The sequence below is a fragment of the Giraffa tippelskirchi genome, chromosome 6 (genome assembly GCF_054371585.1).
Source record: "Giraffa tippelskirchi isolate mGirTip1 chromosome 6, T2T-mGirTip1v1.2.pri, whole genome shotgun sequence".
NCBI lineage: Eukaryota > Metazoa > Chordata > Mammalia > Artiodactyla > Giraffidae > Giraffa > Giraffa tippelskirchi.
Window position 1 is genome coordinate 98,971,844 of NC_137280.1, and position 15,616 is coordinate 98,987,459.

At 36.7% G+C, this 15,616-nt stretch overlaps 1 protein-coding gene across 6 annotated transcripts in view; it reads left to right on the plus strand.

Moving 5' to 3' along the window:
* The window catches only part of FNIP1 (folliculin interacting protein 1), a 112,618-nt gene that overhangs the window by 88,853 nt on the left and 8,149 nt on the right, over positions 1 to 15,616 (plus strand). For all 6 annotated transcript variants that reach the window (XM_081500232.1, XM_081500233.1, XM_081500234.1 and 3 more), the window contains 5 exons: positions 4,206 to 4,352; positions 5,233 to 5,402; positions 8,217 to 9,627; positions 10,467 to 10,635; positions 14,943 to 15,140. In XM_081500232.1, the coding sequence (XP_081356358.1) occupies positions 4,206 to 4,352; positions 5,233 to 5,402; positions 8,217 to 9,627; positions 10,467 to 10,635; positions 14,943 to 15,140 (2,095 nt within the window). The remainder of the gene's footprint in view (positions 1 to 4,205; positions 4,353 to 5,232; positions 5,403 to 8,216; positions 9,628 to 10,466; positions 10,636 to 14,942; positions 15,141 to 15,616) is intronic.

Consider the following 15,616-nt stretch of genomic DNA (forward strand, 5'->3'; position numbering starts at 1 on the left):
CATATTTTTAAACGTCGAAACACTAAAGGGAATGTCTTCAGAGACCCGCTATGCTAATGTTAACAATATGACTCTGGCATAGACTTGCATTAGGTTGGTACAAAAGCAATTGCTATTTTGCATTGTTGAACTTTACTATTTGGTATTGGAGTACATTCTTAAATAAATGTGGTTGTATAATATATCATTTTAATGTGCATTTCTTTATTTTTACTTTTTGCTAATGACTTTTTACTTGCTGTTTATTTTATACTTATTTTAGACTAGGGAAATGATGTTAGACAAAAAGCAATTTCGAGGGATTTTCTTGAGTTCAAAATAAGTCACAAAGCAGTGGAGAGAACTCATAACATCAACTCATTTGGCCCAGGAATTGCTAATGAACGTACAGTGCAGTGGTAGTTCAAGAAGTTTTGCAAAGGAGATGAGAGCCTGAAGATGAGGAGCATAGTGGCCAACCATCAAAAGTTGACAGTGACTAACTGATAGGATCATCGAAGCTGATCCTGTTACAACTACACGAGAAGTTGCTGAAAAACTCAGCATCAACCATACTGTGGTCATTTTGGCATTTGAGGCAAATTGGAAAGGTGAAAAAAGCTTGATAAATGGGTGCCTTATGAGCTAACCGCAAATCAAAAAAATTATCAGTTTGAAGTGTTGTGTTCTCTAATTCTACACCACAAAAACGAACCATTTCTTGATCAGACTGTGACGTGTGATGAAAAGTGGATTTTATGCGACGACCAGCTCAGTGGTTGGACTGAGAAGAAGCTCCAAAGCACTTCCCAAAGTCCAGCTTACACCAAAAACAGGCCATGGTCACTGTTTGGTGGTCTGCTGCTAGTCTGATCCATTACAGCTTTATGAATCCAAGTGAAACCATTATATCTGAGAAGTATGCTCAGCAGATCAATGAGATTCACTAAAAACTGCAGTGCCTGCAGCCAGCATTGGTCAACAGAATGGACTCAGTTCTCCATGACAGCGCCCACCCCCACATTGCACAACCAACACTTGAAAGGTTGAATGAACTGGGCTATGAAGTTTTGCTTCATCTGCCATATTCACCTGACCTCTCGCCAACCGACAACCACTTCTTCAAGCATATCGACGACTTTTTGCAGAGAAAATGCTTCCACAACCAGCAGGAGGCAGAAAATGCTTCCAAGAGTTCGTTGAATCCTGAAATGTGGATTTTTACACTATAGGAATAAACAAACCTAGTTCTCATTGGCAAAAATGTGTTGATTGCAATGGTTTCTGTTTTGATTAATAAAGATGTGTTTGAGCCTGGTTATAATTTAAAATTCACAGTCCAGAATCGCAATTACGTTTGCATCAACGTAATGGTAGATACTATTATTCTAAAGAAACTTCTGATAAATAAGTTGATCAGCTTGTTCATTCATTTAACCAAAAAGGACATTCACGTGGTTAAGAAACAAAAATTACATACTGACAGTTCTAATAATGAAAAGTAAATGAACCTTATCCTACCTCTCCTATCCCCATTCTTTTTCTGAAGAACATCCTCTTTTAACTCTAAAGTATTTCTTTTGTTATTTACCTCCATATTATTAAACAGTATACTTAATGCAGCTATTTCTTGATTTATCAATTGTAGGGCATATTTATCTCCTGCCATGAATTCATACTTGATCTTTGTTCCTTTAGCCTTTCAGTATGGTTTTAGCACTGTCTTTCAGCTTTGGTAAATTAGTTTCTCTGATAATTTATTTTCCTCTATTTTCTCTCGAGTTGATTTTGTTAGAAACTGACACTCCTGAATTGATCGTCTATATGTCTTTCTTTCATATTTTCCTTCTCTTTTTCTCAATATATTATTTTCTATTTCTTCTGGAGTCCTTTGTGTGTGTGTTTCTGTCTTTGTTTGTGCCCCTCTCTCCTTGGAGGCTTTACCTATGTGTTAGTATCAAAATGTTGGTTGCCCATTAAAAATTGAGAGCAAGGAACCAAAATAAAGGTTGGGAGAACAGATTGGAGAACCTTACTTTAGAGCAGTGTTGCTCAACTTTTTTCATTTTCACTGCTTGAAGGAGCATATTTAAACATTTCCCCTCCCATAATTGCTGCCTCTGTCATGAAATTTTAATACCACAAGATTTACTATGTATGTATTTATGCACTATGAAAGATTCAAATATCAGGGAGGGTTTGGGGATGTCATTTCCCCAGGCAGGTCAGTTTCTGCCTCTGCTCTCCTATCTTAAGTTATTCTGCAGGAAGATGGGGTAGAAGGTAGGGGTCACCAACCATTAATGGACCTTGAATTAGTCTGTCAATTTATAGTTCTATATGACTCCTGACGTACTTTTGAAAACTTAGACTCCTTTGCTTCACTGGGGCAAATTAGCTTCTCTTTGTACATGTCCCCCATTATAAGCACCATAATCCATCATCTTTCTCTACCCTACTACTTCAGTGAACATTTCTTCTCTGTGTTTTGTCTTCTAGAATCTTATTAGATCTATAATTTTAATTTTCATTAAAGTTTCAGTAAAATTCACTAAAGTTCTGTCTGTTGTAGTGATTCATTTGATTTTTAAATCATTAAATAGTGTTCATTTGGGGAGTAAGAACTGAAAGTGGATAAACATTTGTTTTCAGTTTTTTATCCTATCGGATATCCTTAATAGTCTTTTTAAAATAAGCATTATCACATATCCCTCATTTATATTCTACTCATATTTTTCTCTATAAGATGCCTGTATTTTTTTCCATTCATATATTTTTTAAGTTCTCAGCAGTTATTTTGTGCCCTACCAAGAATTCATTAATGTGACCTGTATTTGTCACTTTATGGTAATATATCCTATTCATATTAGGTTGAGATTCAGTAAAACTTGAACAAGGAACAGAATTCTTTTTCTTCTGTGAATTTTGAAAGTGCAGTTGTGTCCGACTCTGTGATGCCATGGACTGTAGCCTACCAGGCTCCTCTGTCCATGGGATTCTCTAGGCAAGAATACTGGAGTAGGTTGCCATTTCCTTCTCCAGGGATCTTTCCGACCCAGGGATCAAACCCAGGTCTCCCGCATGGTAGGCAGATACTTTAACCTCTGAGCCACCAGGGAAGCCACCAGAATTCTAGTTATTTTAAATTATATTGAGGTAGGTAGCGGAGCTTTGTGGAAATCTCAGAGAAACTTCTAGAGCCTTACTAATATATTAATAACCATTAGCGACCTGTGGCTATTTAAATTAATTTAATTACAACAAAATAAAATTTAGAATCCAATTCCATAGTTACATTGACCACATTTTAGTTATTCTGTAATCACCTATGACTGGCTAGTGGCTACCATGTTGGCTAGCACAGATAATAGAACATACCCATTAGTGCTAAAAGTTCTGTTAGAGAGGACTGTTTGAGAGAGTAGAAAGTCAGATACCATTCTCTGGCTTCTATGAGATTGACTAGTTTCTTAAGCCCCAACTTTGTGGGAGTTGCTTATCCTGGTGACTGTATAGTACTTTACCAAACAGATATTTAATGTAAAAAAAAAAATTTGCCATCTTAAAAGTATTCTTTAAAGCTTTTAGTAAAGAGTGCAGGTCAAAAGGCTAGCTATTATCTAAGTAAATGCAAGAGACAGCCAGTAAAGCACTATCTTAATTGTGTAGTATTCCTCTTTTGTGTTGCTTCAAGAGAAAACTTCAGAAAATTGAGAGGCAGTCATAACATATAACATTCATACATAGTATCCTCATCCTCCTTCAGAATTTTACTGAGGAGTTACAGCACAGGCAACAAAATGATGCTGATAAACTATTGTTCTGAATTGGTATTATTGGTGAGCTGTTACTCCATTTAAAATAATTTTCTATGTTGTTGATTATTTGTAACATATATGTAAGTATAGCTTATACCTTGGAAATGTAGAACTGGAAAGGGTCTAGAAATTATCTAGTCGTTTCTTTTCATTTTACAGGTAAGGGTAACTGATGCTTAAAGTAGGGCAATAATTTATCAAAAGGCACACAGTCTTTGAGGACAGAGCCAGTTCCAGGACCAAAACATTTTGAGTTCATGTTCCCCCTTTCCCTTGGTACTTATGCTGAGGACAAAGAAGGAAAGACTTGATTCATTCATTACCTCTTTTCCTAGGGTGGGAGCCAGCAACATTAAGAGTATGTAATTCTGGGAACTGAGTTTTATAGTGTGTTTTCCTCTTTTTTAGAACAACAATTTGTAATCTGTATACAATGCCACGAATTGGAGAGCCTGTCTGGCTTACAATGATGTCGGGGATTCCAGAAAAGAACCAGCTTTGCCATCGTTTCATGAAGGAGTTCACTTTTCTAATGGAAAATGCTTCAAAAAATCAGTATGGCCCTCTCTTCGTCCCATCCTCCCTTTCTTCCATCTATCTATCCATCCAAGCTATTTTAACTGTCTTAGCTGTTATTTATAATAACTGGATATCTCTAGATTGTGATCAAGTTCATTTACAAAAATGAAAGAGTTAATCATTGCCTTTGGAAGTTTTCATGTTATTAATGAGCAAGACAGAATTATAAAAGGTAATTAATATAATTAAAAGATACGGAAGAAGGCCAAAGAACCTTATGAATGAGAAACAGTAAAAATGTCTTTGTGTATTAAATTAAAACTCCTGACATCTTACGGAACTGTGTGAGGTTCCTCATTTTTCATAATTATATCTACATATGCAATTTCATTCTATAGAAAATAACTTTAAAAATATATAGATAAGTGCTAGAATTCCAGTAATAATGTTTTCAGTATGGTACTTTATCATATTGCTTTCTTCTAATCATTCATCAAATTCTTAGACTCCAAATGAGTAATTTAAATGTTTATATTCTCTAAACAAAGTTTTCTTAATACTTTCCTTCATTTTCCTTTTCAGCAATTGGGAATTGTATAGACCTACTGGTTGATTCATAAACACCGAAAAGAGTCCATAGTTTTTCAAATAAAATGGCATTTTTGTTTTTTAATTGTGAGTCAAAATAGCTCCGTATGAATGTTATCTTTATTTTAAGGATTTTTCTTTTAACTAGTACAACAAAAAATTTTATTAACTTTTGTTTTCATCTTGGTGATATACCTATCCTTTTCTCTATTCTTTCCTTTTTTATGATGATAGGCCATATACCCTCTCTGCTTTATTCTGTCACTGCTTTTTGCTTGAGGTTTTATGAAAGCAGATTAGAATCTGATAGGATGAATTTTGTTTTCAGATTCTTGCCAGCACTTATTACTGCAGTTCTGACCAATCATCTTGCCTGGGTTCCAACAGTCATGCCAAATGGACAACCACCTATAAAAATATTTTTAGAAAAACATTCCTCTCAGAGTGTGGACATGTTGGCAAAGACTCATCCATATAATCCACTTTGGGCACAACTGGGTATGTATTCTGAAAACTCTTACCTAATACATTATACTGAGACTTTTGTGTAACTATCTCGAGTTATTTTATAGTAAAAATAAATAGAGAAAAATTAAGTGCTCTCTTTTCCCTTTCCTTTCTTAAGCACTTCTTCCTTGTTGTTTCATGACTGCTAAATTGTCCTATCCCCATCTTATGTATAATATCATTCCTTATGGATAGAGACCTGCAACTGCAACAAAAGGAGCAGAATTTACTATTAACTTTGGGGTCATCTGGATTTTTTGTATTCAGTACTTTGCCTAGAAAGAATGAATGAACAAAGTTACCTGTGATCTCTAGAATAAAATCTGGTTAACAGAAGCAGTCATCGAGTTTTCCATTGTACCATGTTTGTTCTTTTCTTGAGTAAATTTTGAAAATGTTGCCCTTAGTGCTGCGCACCCCACTAAATAAATGGGTAACAGGAGAGAGGGTTTAATTGATGAGTTGACAGTCGTTAGGAAGGCAGTGTAGCCTGGAGCTTAAATTTAACCATAGGCTGGGGAGTCAGGCATACCATGTTTGAATCACAATTTCCCTCTTTATAAAGTAGGGATAATAAATAGTACAGGGAATTCCCTGGTGGTTTAGTGGTTAGCATTCAATGCTTTCACTGCCTCGGCCTGCGTTCAGTCCCTGGTTGGGGAACTGAGATCCCACAAGATGCATGGAGTGGCCAAAAACATATAAAATAAAAAATAAATAGTACATACTTTATAATGTGAAAAGTAAATGAAATAATATGAGTATAGTATTTAGGACACTGGCCGGTAAATATATGTAGTTGCTCTCATTCCTGCTGTTACTCTGCTGCTATTTGGTGATGGGGGAAGAACATAGTGAGAACATTTTGGTGACCTGGTAGAAACTAACTTCTCTTAGTTGTTAGGTGAGTGAGCTTGCCAGGCAGATTGTCATGTGACTTATTAATCATATAACCAGTCATCCTCCTTCCCTCATTCCCACTCTATTTCCTCCCTCCCTCCCTTTCCTTTCTTCTACATAATTAAGGAATAATTGGCATACAACAAACACATGTATAAAGTATACAGTTTTGTAAGTTTTTATATATATGTCAAAATATGTATGAAACCATACCAAAATCATGATGGTGAACATGCTCATCATTACAGATTTTCCTCATGCCCCTTGTAATCGCTTCCTCCCTACTCTGTTCACTTTCCCTTATACTCAGGGAACCACTCGTCTGCTTTCTATCACTGTAGATTCGTTTGCATTTTCTAGAATTTTATATAGATGGAATCATACACTAAGTGTTTTTCTTTGGTCTGAATTCTTTCATTCAACATAATTATTTTGAGATTCACCTATATTATATGTATTAACTAGTTCATTCTTTTTAAATGCTAACTAGTATTTCATTGTATGAATACTTAATATACCTTTTCCAAATCAAGTAATTCAGTGTTTTTTTTTAATTTGAACATTTCAAATCTGTTTTCAGTTTCACAGTCATTTATTGAATGCACAATATATCTAAGGCTCTGTACAAAGAGCATTGGAGGATATAAAGATGATATCTTTAAGAAATGATAGTCTTCTTATACTGTAGGTAAAATATATATGGACAATGAGGATAATTCAGATAGGAGCTATAAGAAATTAAAAGTTTAGTGGGAGTTGAATTACAGAAGCTTACTTTTGTCCAAGGGAAGATGCTTGGGTGGGAAACTTGCAGCTGACAGAGATACAGAGGGACGTGAAAGTACATAGTATGAGTAAAGGGGTCTAGGTGTTAAAAGTGCTGAGCGTATTCAGGGGTCCAGTTTAAGTAGTCTACTTTAACTTGGACTTTGGATGAATAAAGATGAGAAAAGGTAATTATCAGAAGATAAACCTGGAAAAGTAAAGTGGAACCAGTCATGAAAGACTCACCATGCCAAAGCAGTTTCAATTTATTTGCTTGTTAGTGGAAACCTTGGGAGTAGTTTGAACAGCGGCATTGTGGTGCTAGAGCCAGTGTCTTAGCTAGAGGAGAAAATGTATCATGTTAATACAGTCTATAGCATATTATTTGAGACCTGTTTATGTTTGTTCCTTTAAAAAGTATGAGATTCTTGTAAAAATAGAGGTTTTTCAAAAGTTGAATTAGATTCCACTGCCCCCTTTTTTAAATGTAATAGCTGTTCATGTATATTATGGATACAGAGGTGAAAATGAATCATAAAGCTGAACATGTTGCCCTTTTCGGTCTATCGTGATTATCCAGCTCTCTGGGGAATGGAATGGAATGGAAAGGAAAATGGACTTTTAAAAACAAGGAAGTTAATGTGAGGTCCTGAGTAGGACAGCAACAGTTGAGGTTCAGGAATATAATTTCAATCAAGGAAAGTTAAGTATGTGATGTGACTACTTCAGCTCTGCTTGTTTTCACTTCTGTTGCCTTCCTCTCCTTGGTCCCCAGCAGATGTGCTTTTGCACATAAGTACTTTAGTCAGTACTTGTCCACGCAGATGCTGTACTCTGCGAGGGGACTGGTGTGGATCATGTTTTTGGTAAATGTGACTTTCACGACTGACTGTTTGCCTGTGGTTTCAGCACCACAGCAGCTGCTTCAGGAGGAAGCTAGAAAGCCCCTCCATTCACCTTTCTCTTTGGTTAAGATCATTCATCTCATCCTACTCCTGAATAATCACTCACCTCTGAAGGAGCCAAAAGTAAAACCTGACCTACCCCTCATACAATAAGAGTAGGTTTCTGGTAGTTGAAAATAGGCTGCTTAGCTGTATAAGTAGAGGATATGTCCATTAACTGATTTTTCTATTTCAGGAGACTTATATGGCGCTATTGGCTCTCCTGTACGGTTAGCAAGGACTGTGGTAGTTGGCAAACGACAAGACATGGTCCAGAGGCTGCTTTATTTTCTTACTTATTTCATAAGATGCTCTGAACTTCAAGAAACCCATCTTTTAGAAAATGGAGAAGATGAAGCCATTGTTATGCCAGGCACAGTAATTACTACCACTTTGGAGAAAGGGGAAATCGAAGAATCGGAGTATGTGCTAATCACAATGCATAGAAACAAAAGCAGTTTGCTCTTTAAAGAGTCGGAAGAGACAAGGACTCCTAACTGTAACTGTAAATATTGCAGTCGTCCACTCCTTGGGCAAAATACAGAGAATGTTTTGCAACAAGAGAGAGAAGATATTCAGAACAGCTCTAAGGAGCTGCTTGGAATTTCAAATGAGTGCCAAATGATTTCTCCTGACTGCCAAGAAGAAAATGCTCCTGATGTTAAACAGTACAGAGATAAGTCAAGAACTTGCCTTGATACCAAGTTAGAAACAGTTGTTTGCACAGGATCTGCTCCAGTAGACAGATGTGCATTGTCAAAGTCAGGCTTAGACCCAGCAGAGGAAACATGGCAGAATGAGGAGTTGCTAGATTCAGGTAATCACACAGGTAAAGTGTTGAGATCTGCAGGAATGGTTGTGGAAAAAAAACCTCCAGATAAGCTTGTGACAGCTGCATTTTCTTGTGAGGCAACCCAGACAAAGGTTACTTTCTTGATTGGGGATTCTATGTCACCTGACTCAGATACTGAACTCCGGAGTCAGGCAGTAGTGGATCAGATTACCAGGCATCACGCCAAATCACTGAAAGAAGAAAGAGGGGCTGTTGATCAGCATCAGGAGACTAAACAAACAACTAAATCTGAAGAGTCTGATATACCGAACATAGTATCTGGAGAACCCTGTGAACTTCCTTGCTGGAATCATTCAGACCTAGAAAGCATGAGTTTATTTGATGAATATTTTAATGATGATTCAATTGAAACCAGGACTATTGATGATATTCCAGTTAAAACAAGTACAGACAGTAAACAACACTGCTGTATGTTAGAGTTTTCAAAAAGATTGTGTACAAAAAATAGCAAACCAAACAATGAATTTTGCAAATGTGTAGGAACAGTTCACCAAGATTCATGTAAAACCTGTTTTCCTCAACAAGACCAAAGAGATACACTCTCCATTCTTGTCCCCCATGGGGATAAAGAGAGTTCAGAGAAAAAAATTGCTGTGGGAGCTGAATGGGACATTCCAAGAAATGAAAGTTCAGATAGTGCCCTTGGGGACAGTGAAAGTGAAGATACAGGTCAAGATGTGGCCAGACAAGGAAACAGTTATTATGGAGGAGAGCAGGAGGACTGGGCAGAAGAAGATGAGATACCTTTTCCTGGGTGAGTACGTAGTTTTAACCTTTCATAGAACTTATAAAAAATATGTACCATTCTTTTGTTTAACTGGTCTCTGAAAGTTGGTAGTAGCTAATATAAAAGAAGAGATAATTATTCTGGACAAATTTTCTTTGATTATGATGTGCTCTTACAAGAAGGATTAAAAGCTAAGAGTCATAGATACTGTGGAAAAGCTTTATGAAGTCATTAGAGAAAAGTTATGTTGGTGTATGGGAGATGCCTTACTGTCTAGGAGTTTTCAAGCCATTTAGGATAGAATTATGCTCCTCAGAGAGAACCTGTGCTGAGCCTGGCAACTAGGGAGAGGTGATCACTGAGAGAAGGTAGGAAATAGCTGTTAGAAATCAGTTTGGAAATAAGAGGAAAGCATAGAACATATACTCTCGGTCAAGAATACAAGGAAGAGATTCATATCTGAGAAATATTACACACCAAGCTTTGGGTTTGTGAATTATTTATACTTTGTTTTAGGTGATGGTTTCTGTAATTTGATTGTATTAAGGGTGTGTTACATATACACAAGGGATAGCCTTCCTAAAGTCTGTTGTGAAAGATTCATGCTCGTCTCATTACAGTTGTCCACCAAACCCTTTTTGGATACGAAGAAGTGTTTTGTGTTCTCATTGAGCCCTTAAGCCAGTGTGGTTTTTTTGTCTTGTTTTTAGGACAATTTTTATTTAAGGGTGATTTTATTTTTAGTGTATTTTATAGAGAATGATGGTACTGGAAATGTGGATTAGTAGAGTCCAAATTTTTTTTTTGTATGTTTGTAAAATATATTTATTACTGAATAGATATGCCTTCTTTTGGAACTCTCTCAGGTCGAAGTTAATTGAAGTGAGTGCTGTTCAGCCCAACATCGCCAACTTTGGGAGATCCTTGCTGGGTGGCTATTGCTCTTCTTATGTCCCTGACTTTGTTCTTCAAGGAATTGGGAATGATGAGAGGCTCCGTCAGTGTCTGGTGTCAGATTTGTCTCATGCTGTGCAGGTGAGTGACCTTCACTACTCTTAAATTTATTTTGGACAAACTCTATTAACCAGTAGAATCCAGAGTTGCCTTTTTTGGGTCACACTTCAGTGTGTAATTGGAGAAGGAAATGGCAACCCACTCCAGTATTCTTGCCTGGAAAATTCCATGGACAGAGGAGCCTGGTGGTCGCAAAGAGTTGAACACGACTGAACACACACGGATGCATACACGGTGTGTAACACAATTGTTCTCTAAATCCATCACTATATGTAGTTACCTGTATGTTTGTACCTGTCATCGTGAAAATAAGTGAAAGCAATCTGTCAAATTGGAAATCTGAAAATACAGAAAATACTGTGTGTATTCTTAGGTGTTCATCACCAAGTTATTTATAACATCAAAATATTGCAAATGCATAAATGTGAATGGAATTAATTTTCATTTCTGGTATATAGTATTACAGTTGATTTTTTATATATTGCTCTTGTATCCTGATGCTTTGCTGAGCTCTTTTATTAGTTTTCATAGTTCTTTGTGTGGCTTCTTTGAGATTTTCTACATACAGCTTCATGTTACTGTCTTCCTTTCTAGTCTGGGTGCCTCTTTTTTCCCCTTGCCTGATAGTATAGCCTAGAGCGTTTAGTACAGTGTTGCATTGACATGCTGATGGTAGACATCTCTATCTTGTTCTTTTTCTTAGGGAAAAGACATCAAGTGTTTAATTATTAAGCATAATAATGTTAGCTGTTGGATTCTTAAATGATGCTCTTTTATCAGCTGGATAAAATTCTATTCCTAGTGTTTTGAGTTTTCTGTGCCCTATCCCCTTAAATCATGACCTAGTGTGGGGTTTTTGTCAAATACTTTTGATGAATCTATTGAAATGATCATGTGGGTTTTTCTGTTAATGTGATAGGTTACATTGATTGATTTTTAGATGTTAATCCAATCTTTGTATTCCTAGGGGGGGAAAATCCCATTTGGTCATGGTGTATAGAACTCATTTAGCATATGAATTGACTTTGTGTGTGGTGTAAGATAGTGGTCCAGTTTCATCCTTTTGCAGTATGGCTGTTCAGTTTCTTAAGCACCATTTATTGAAGAAACTATTCTTGGGTCCTTAGTCATATTAATTGAGCATATATATATGGGTTTATTTCTGTGTTCTTTAGTTTCTTATTGCTCAAATTTAAAAAACAACTTTTCTTCCTTTTATTGTTATAAATAACATTGATACTGTTGCTGCGTTTTATCAATTTAAGGTTATTTCTTTAGGCTAGATTCCCAGAAATGAAGATATTGACCAATTTTTAAATTTAGAACTATTTTCATGTTCTTGTTGCATGTTTGGTAGTTTCTTCTCCAAAGACAATGCTAGTTTGAACAGCAGTTTGTAATGTCTCTAAAACCTGTTCCCTTTAAAATATTGGGGTTCTCTCTCTTAAAAAAAAATTAAGATAAATGAAGAAAACTGACTAGTTTTGAGGAAAGTATTTGTATCGAGCCTCAAATACTTCCAGGTCACAAAATAGGAAATGTGTTCTCAATTAAGAATATGTTCCTATTGGGTATAGGCGGTTTTTTTTTCCAGAAGTTGATGGTTAAGGAAAGGACTGAAATTGACTAACTTGAAATTTTATCAGATTAGGACATTGCTTATGATAATCCATTGAGTGAAAAGAAGTAGCTTCAGAATAAATCACTGGTACTCCCCCCTTGTTTCTTTAACAACTCCTAAAATGAATTTATACTGTTATACAGTTGAAATGACAAATAGATTCAAGGGATTAGATCTGATAGATAGAGTGCCTGAAGAACTATGTAACACTGTACAGGAGGCAGTGATCAAAACCATTCCCAAGAAGAAATGCAAAAAGGTAAAATGGTTGTCTGAGGAAGCCTTACAAATAGCTGAGAAAACAAGAAAAGCAAAAGGCAAAGGAGAAGAGGAAAGATATATCCACCTGAATGCAGAGTTTCCAAAGAATAGCAAGGAGAGATAACAATAAAATGGGCAAGACTAGAGATATCGCCAAAAAATTGATACCAAGGGAACATTTCATGCAAAGACGGGCACAGTAAAGGACAGAAATGGTATGGGCCTAACAGAAGCAGAAGATATTAAGAAGAGGTGACAAGAACTATACAAAAAGATCTTAATCACTCAGCTAACCATGATTGAGCCAGGCATCCTGAACTGTGAAGTCAGGTCATCCTTAGGAAGCATCACTATGAACAAAGCTAGTGGAGGTGATGGAATTTCAGCTGAGCTATATGAAATCCTAAAAGATGATGCTGTTAAAGTGCTGCACTCAATATGCCAGCAAATTTGGAAAACTCAGCAGTGCCCACAGGACTGGAAAAGGTTAGTTTTCATTCCAATCCCAAAGAAGAGAAAGTGCAAGTCACTCAGTCATGTCCGACTCTTTGCGACCCCATTGACTATATAGTCCGTGGAATTCTCCAGGCGAGAATACTGGAATGGGTAGCCTTTCCCTTCTTCTTCCCAATCCAGGGATCAAACCCAGGTCTACCACATTGCAGCTGGATTCTTTACCAGCTGAGCAACTAGGGAAGCCCATCCCAAAGAAAGGCAATGACAGTGTTCAAATTACCACACAGTTGCACTCATCTCACACACGCTAGCAAAGTAATGCTCAAAATTCTCCAAGCTAGGCTTCAACAATATGTTAACTGAGAACTTCCATATGTTCAAACTGGATTTAGAAAAGGCAGAGGAACCAGAGATCAAATTGCTACCATCCGTTGGATCATAGAAAAAGCAAAAGAATTCAGAAAATCATCTGCTTCATTGACTATGCTGAAGCCTTTGACTGTGTAGATCATAACAAACTGTGGAAAATTCTTACAGAGTTGAGAATACCAGACCACCTGACCTGTCTCCTGTAAAACCTGTATACAGGTCAGAAAGCAGCAGTTAGAACTGGACATGGAACAACGGACAGGTTCCAAGTTGAGAAAGGAGTACATCAAGGCTGTATATTGTCACCTTGCTTATTTAACTATAAGCAGAATACATCATGTGAACTGCCAGACTGGATGAAGGACAAGCTAGAATTAGGATTGCCAGGAGAAATATCAATAACCTCAGATATGCAGATGATACCACCCTTATGGCAGAAAGTGAAGAGCAACTAAAGAGCTGCTTGATGAAAGTGAAAGAGAGTGAAAAAGCTGGCTTTATTAAAACTCAGCATTCAGAAAACTAAGATCATGGCATCTGGTCCTATCACTTCATGGCAAATAAGTGGGGAAACAATGGAAACTGTGATAGTCTTTATTTTTATTTTCTTGGACTCCAAACTCACTGTAGATGATGACTGCAGCCATAAAATTAAAAGACAGTTGAAAAGTGATGACAAACCTAGACAGCATATTAAAAAGCAGAGACATTACTTTACTGACAAAGATCCGTATAGTTAAAGCTATGATCTTTCCAATGGTCATGTATGGATGTGAGAATTGGACAATAAAGAAAGCTGAGCGCTAAAGAATTGATGCTTTTGAATTGTGGTGTTGGAGAAGACTCTTGAAAGTCCCTTGGACTGCAAGGAGATCAAACCAGTCTATCCTAAAGGAAATCAGTTCCGAATATTCAACGGAGGAACTGATGCTGAAGCTGAAACTCTGGTACTCTGGCCACCTGATGTGAAGAACTGGATTCTTTACTACTATACTACCTGGGAAGTGGCCTGTAGTGACTTTTCTCCCCCCCATTTAACCAAGTATCCTGAGAAACATGTTAGTATGTGTTGATTTGTCTCCTTTTTAACTGCTGTGTCTATACTCTGGATATATATTTTTGTAAAATAGAAAAACCTAGCACACATAGCCAGGAAGAGATAATCAAGGGATGGCCTCTGAGGTGCTCAAACAAGTTAATGCCGGACTGGATGGGATAGTTAGCACAGAACCTTATCATTGACCTTTCGTGTGGATTTATTTCCTTCCTATTTTTAAAATACTTAGCTCTTTCAAAGTAAAAGCATTTTCTTTCAGTTGCCTGGCACATAGTTGGCATTCAGTAAATTTGTTAATGATCAAAATACTGGTAAAATTCAAGTTCTGGATTAAAGGATAGAAAACTCTGGTAATGAATCTATTATGATTTCTATAAGGTATCTTAGGGTATTTGTTATTGAGCTACTTCCTTCACCGCCAAGGATTCTTTGGCAGTAACTCTGAGAAGTTTCATATTCCTTTTTTTTGTTTTTGTCTAGTATCTCTTCCTTGCCCATTCCATTAACATTATCTTTGAAAACTTTTCTTTTTTTAAGATGATTTCTTTTTCTTTTTTTTCCCAGCATCCAGTATTGGATGAACCAATAGCAGAAGCTGTCTGTATTATAGCAGATATGGATAAATGGACTGTTCAAGTGGCCAGTAGCCAGAGACGAATGACAGATAATAAATTGGGAAAGGAAGTGTTGGTTTCCAGTCTTGTTTCCAATCTGCTTCATTCCACTCTTCAGCTTTATAAACATAACCTGTCTCCAAATTTTGTAAGTATGTGTAAGGCTTGAATTACTGTGGGCACTGTGATAGCTGACTTAACCCTATTGTTATTTATGTGCCTACATTGAATACTACTGTTATCTTCATTATTATTTTCCTGAAAGAAGGTGTTATGGACTCAATGTTTGTGTTCCTCTAAAATCAATATATTGAAGCCATACTCTGCAATGTGATGGCCTTTGAGAAGTAATTAGGGTTAGATTAGTTTATGAGAGTGGGACTCTTAATTATGAGATTAGTGGCCTTATAAGAAGAAGAAGAGAGAGATTCCATTCGCTCTACCATGTGAGGACACAGGGAGAAGAGAGCCATCTTCTAGCCAGGAAGAGAGTTCTCACTAAAACTCAGCCATGCTGGTACCCTGATCTCAGACTCCCAGTTTCCAGAACTGTGAGAAAATAATTTTCTGTTATTTAAGCCATTGAGTCTGTGGTACTTTGTTGTTAAAACTCAAGCTAAGACA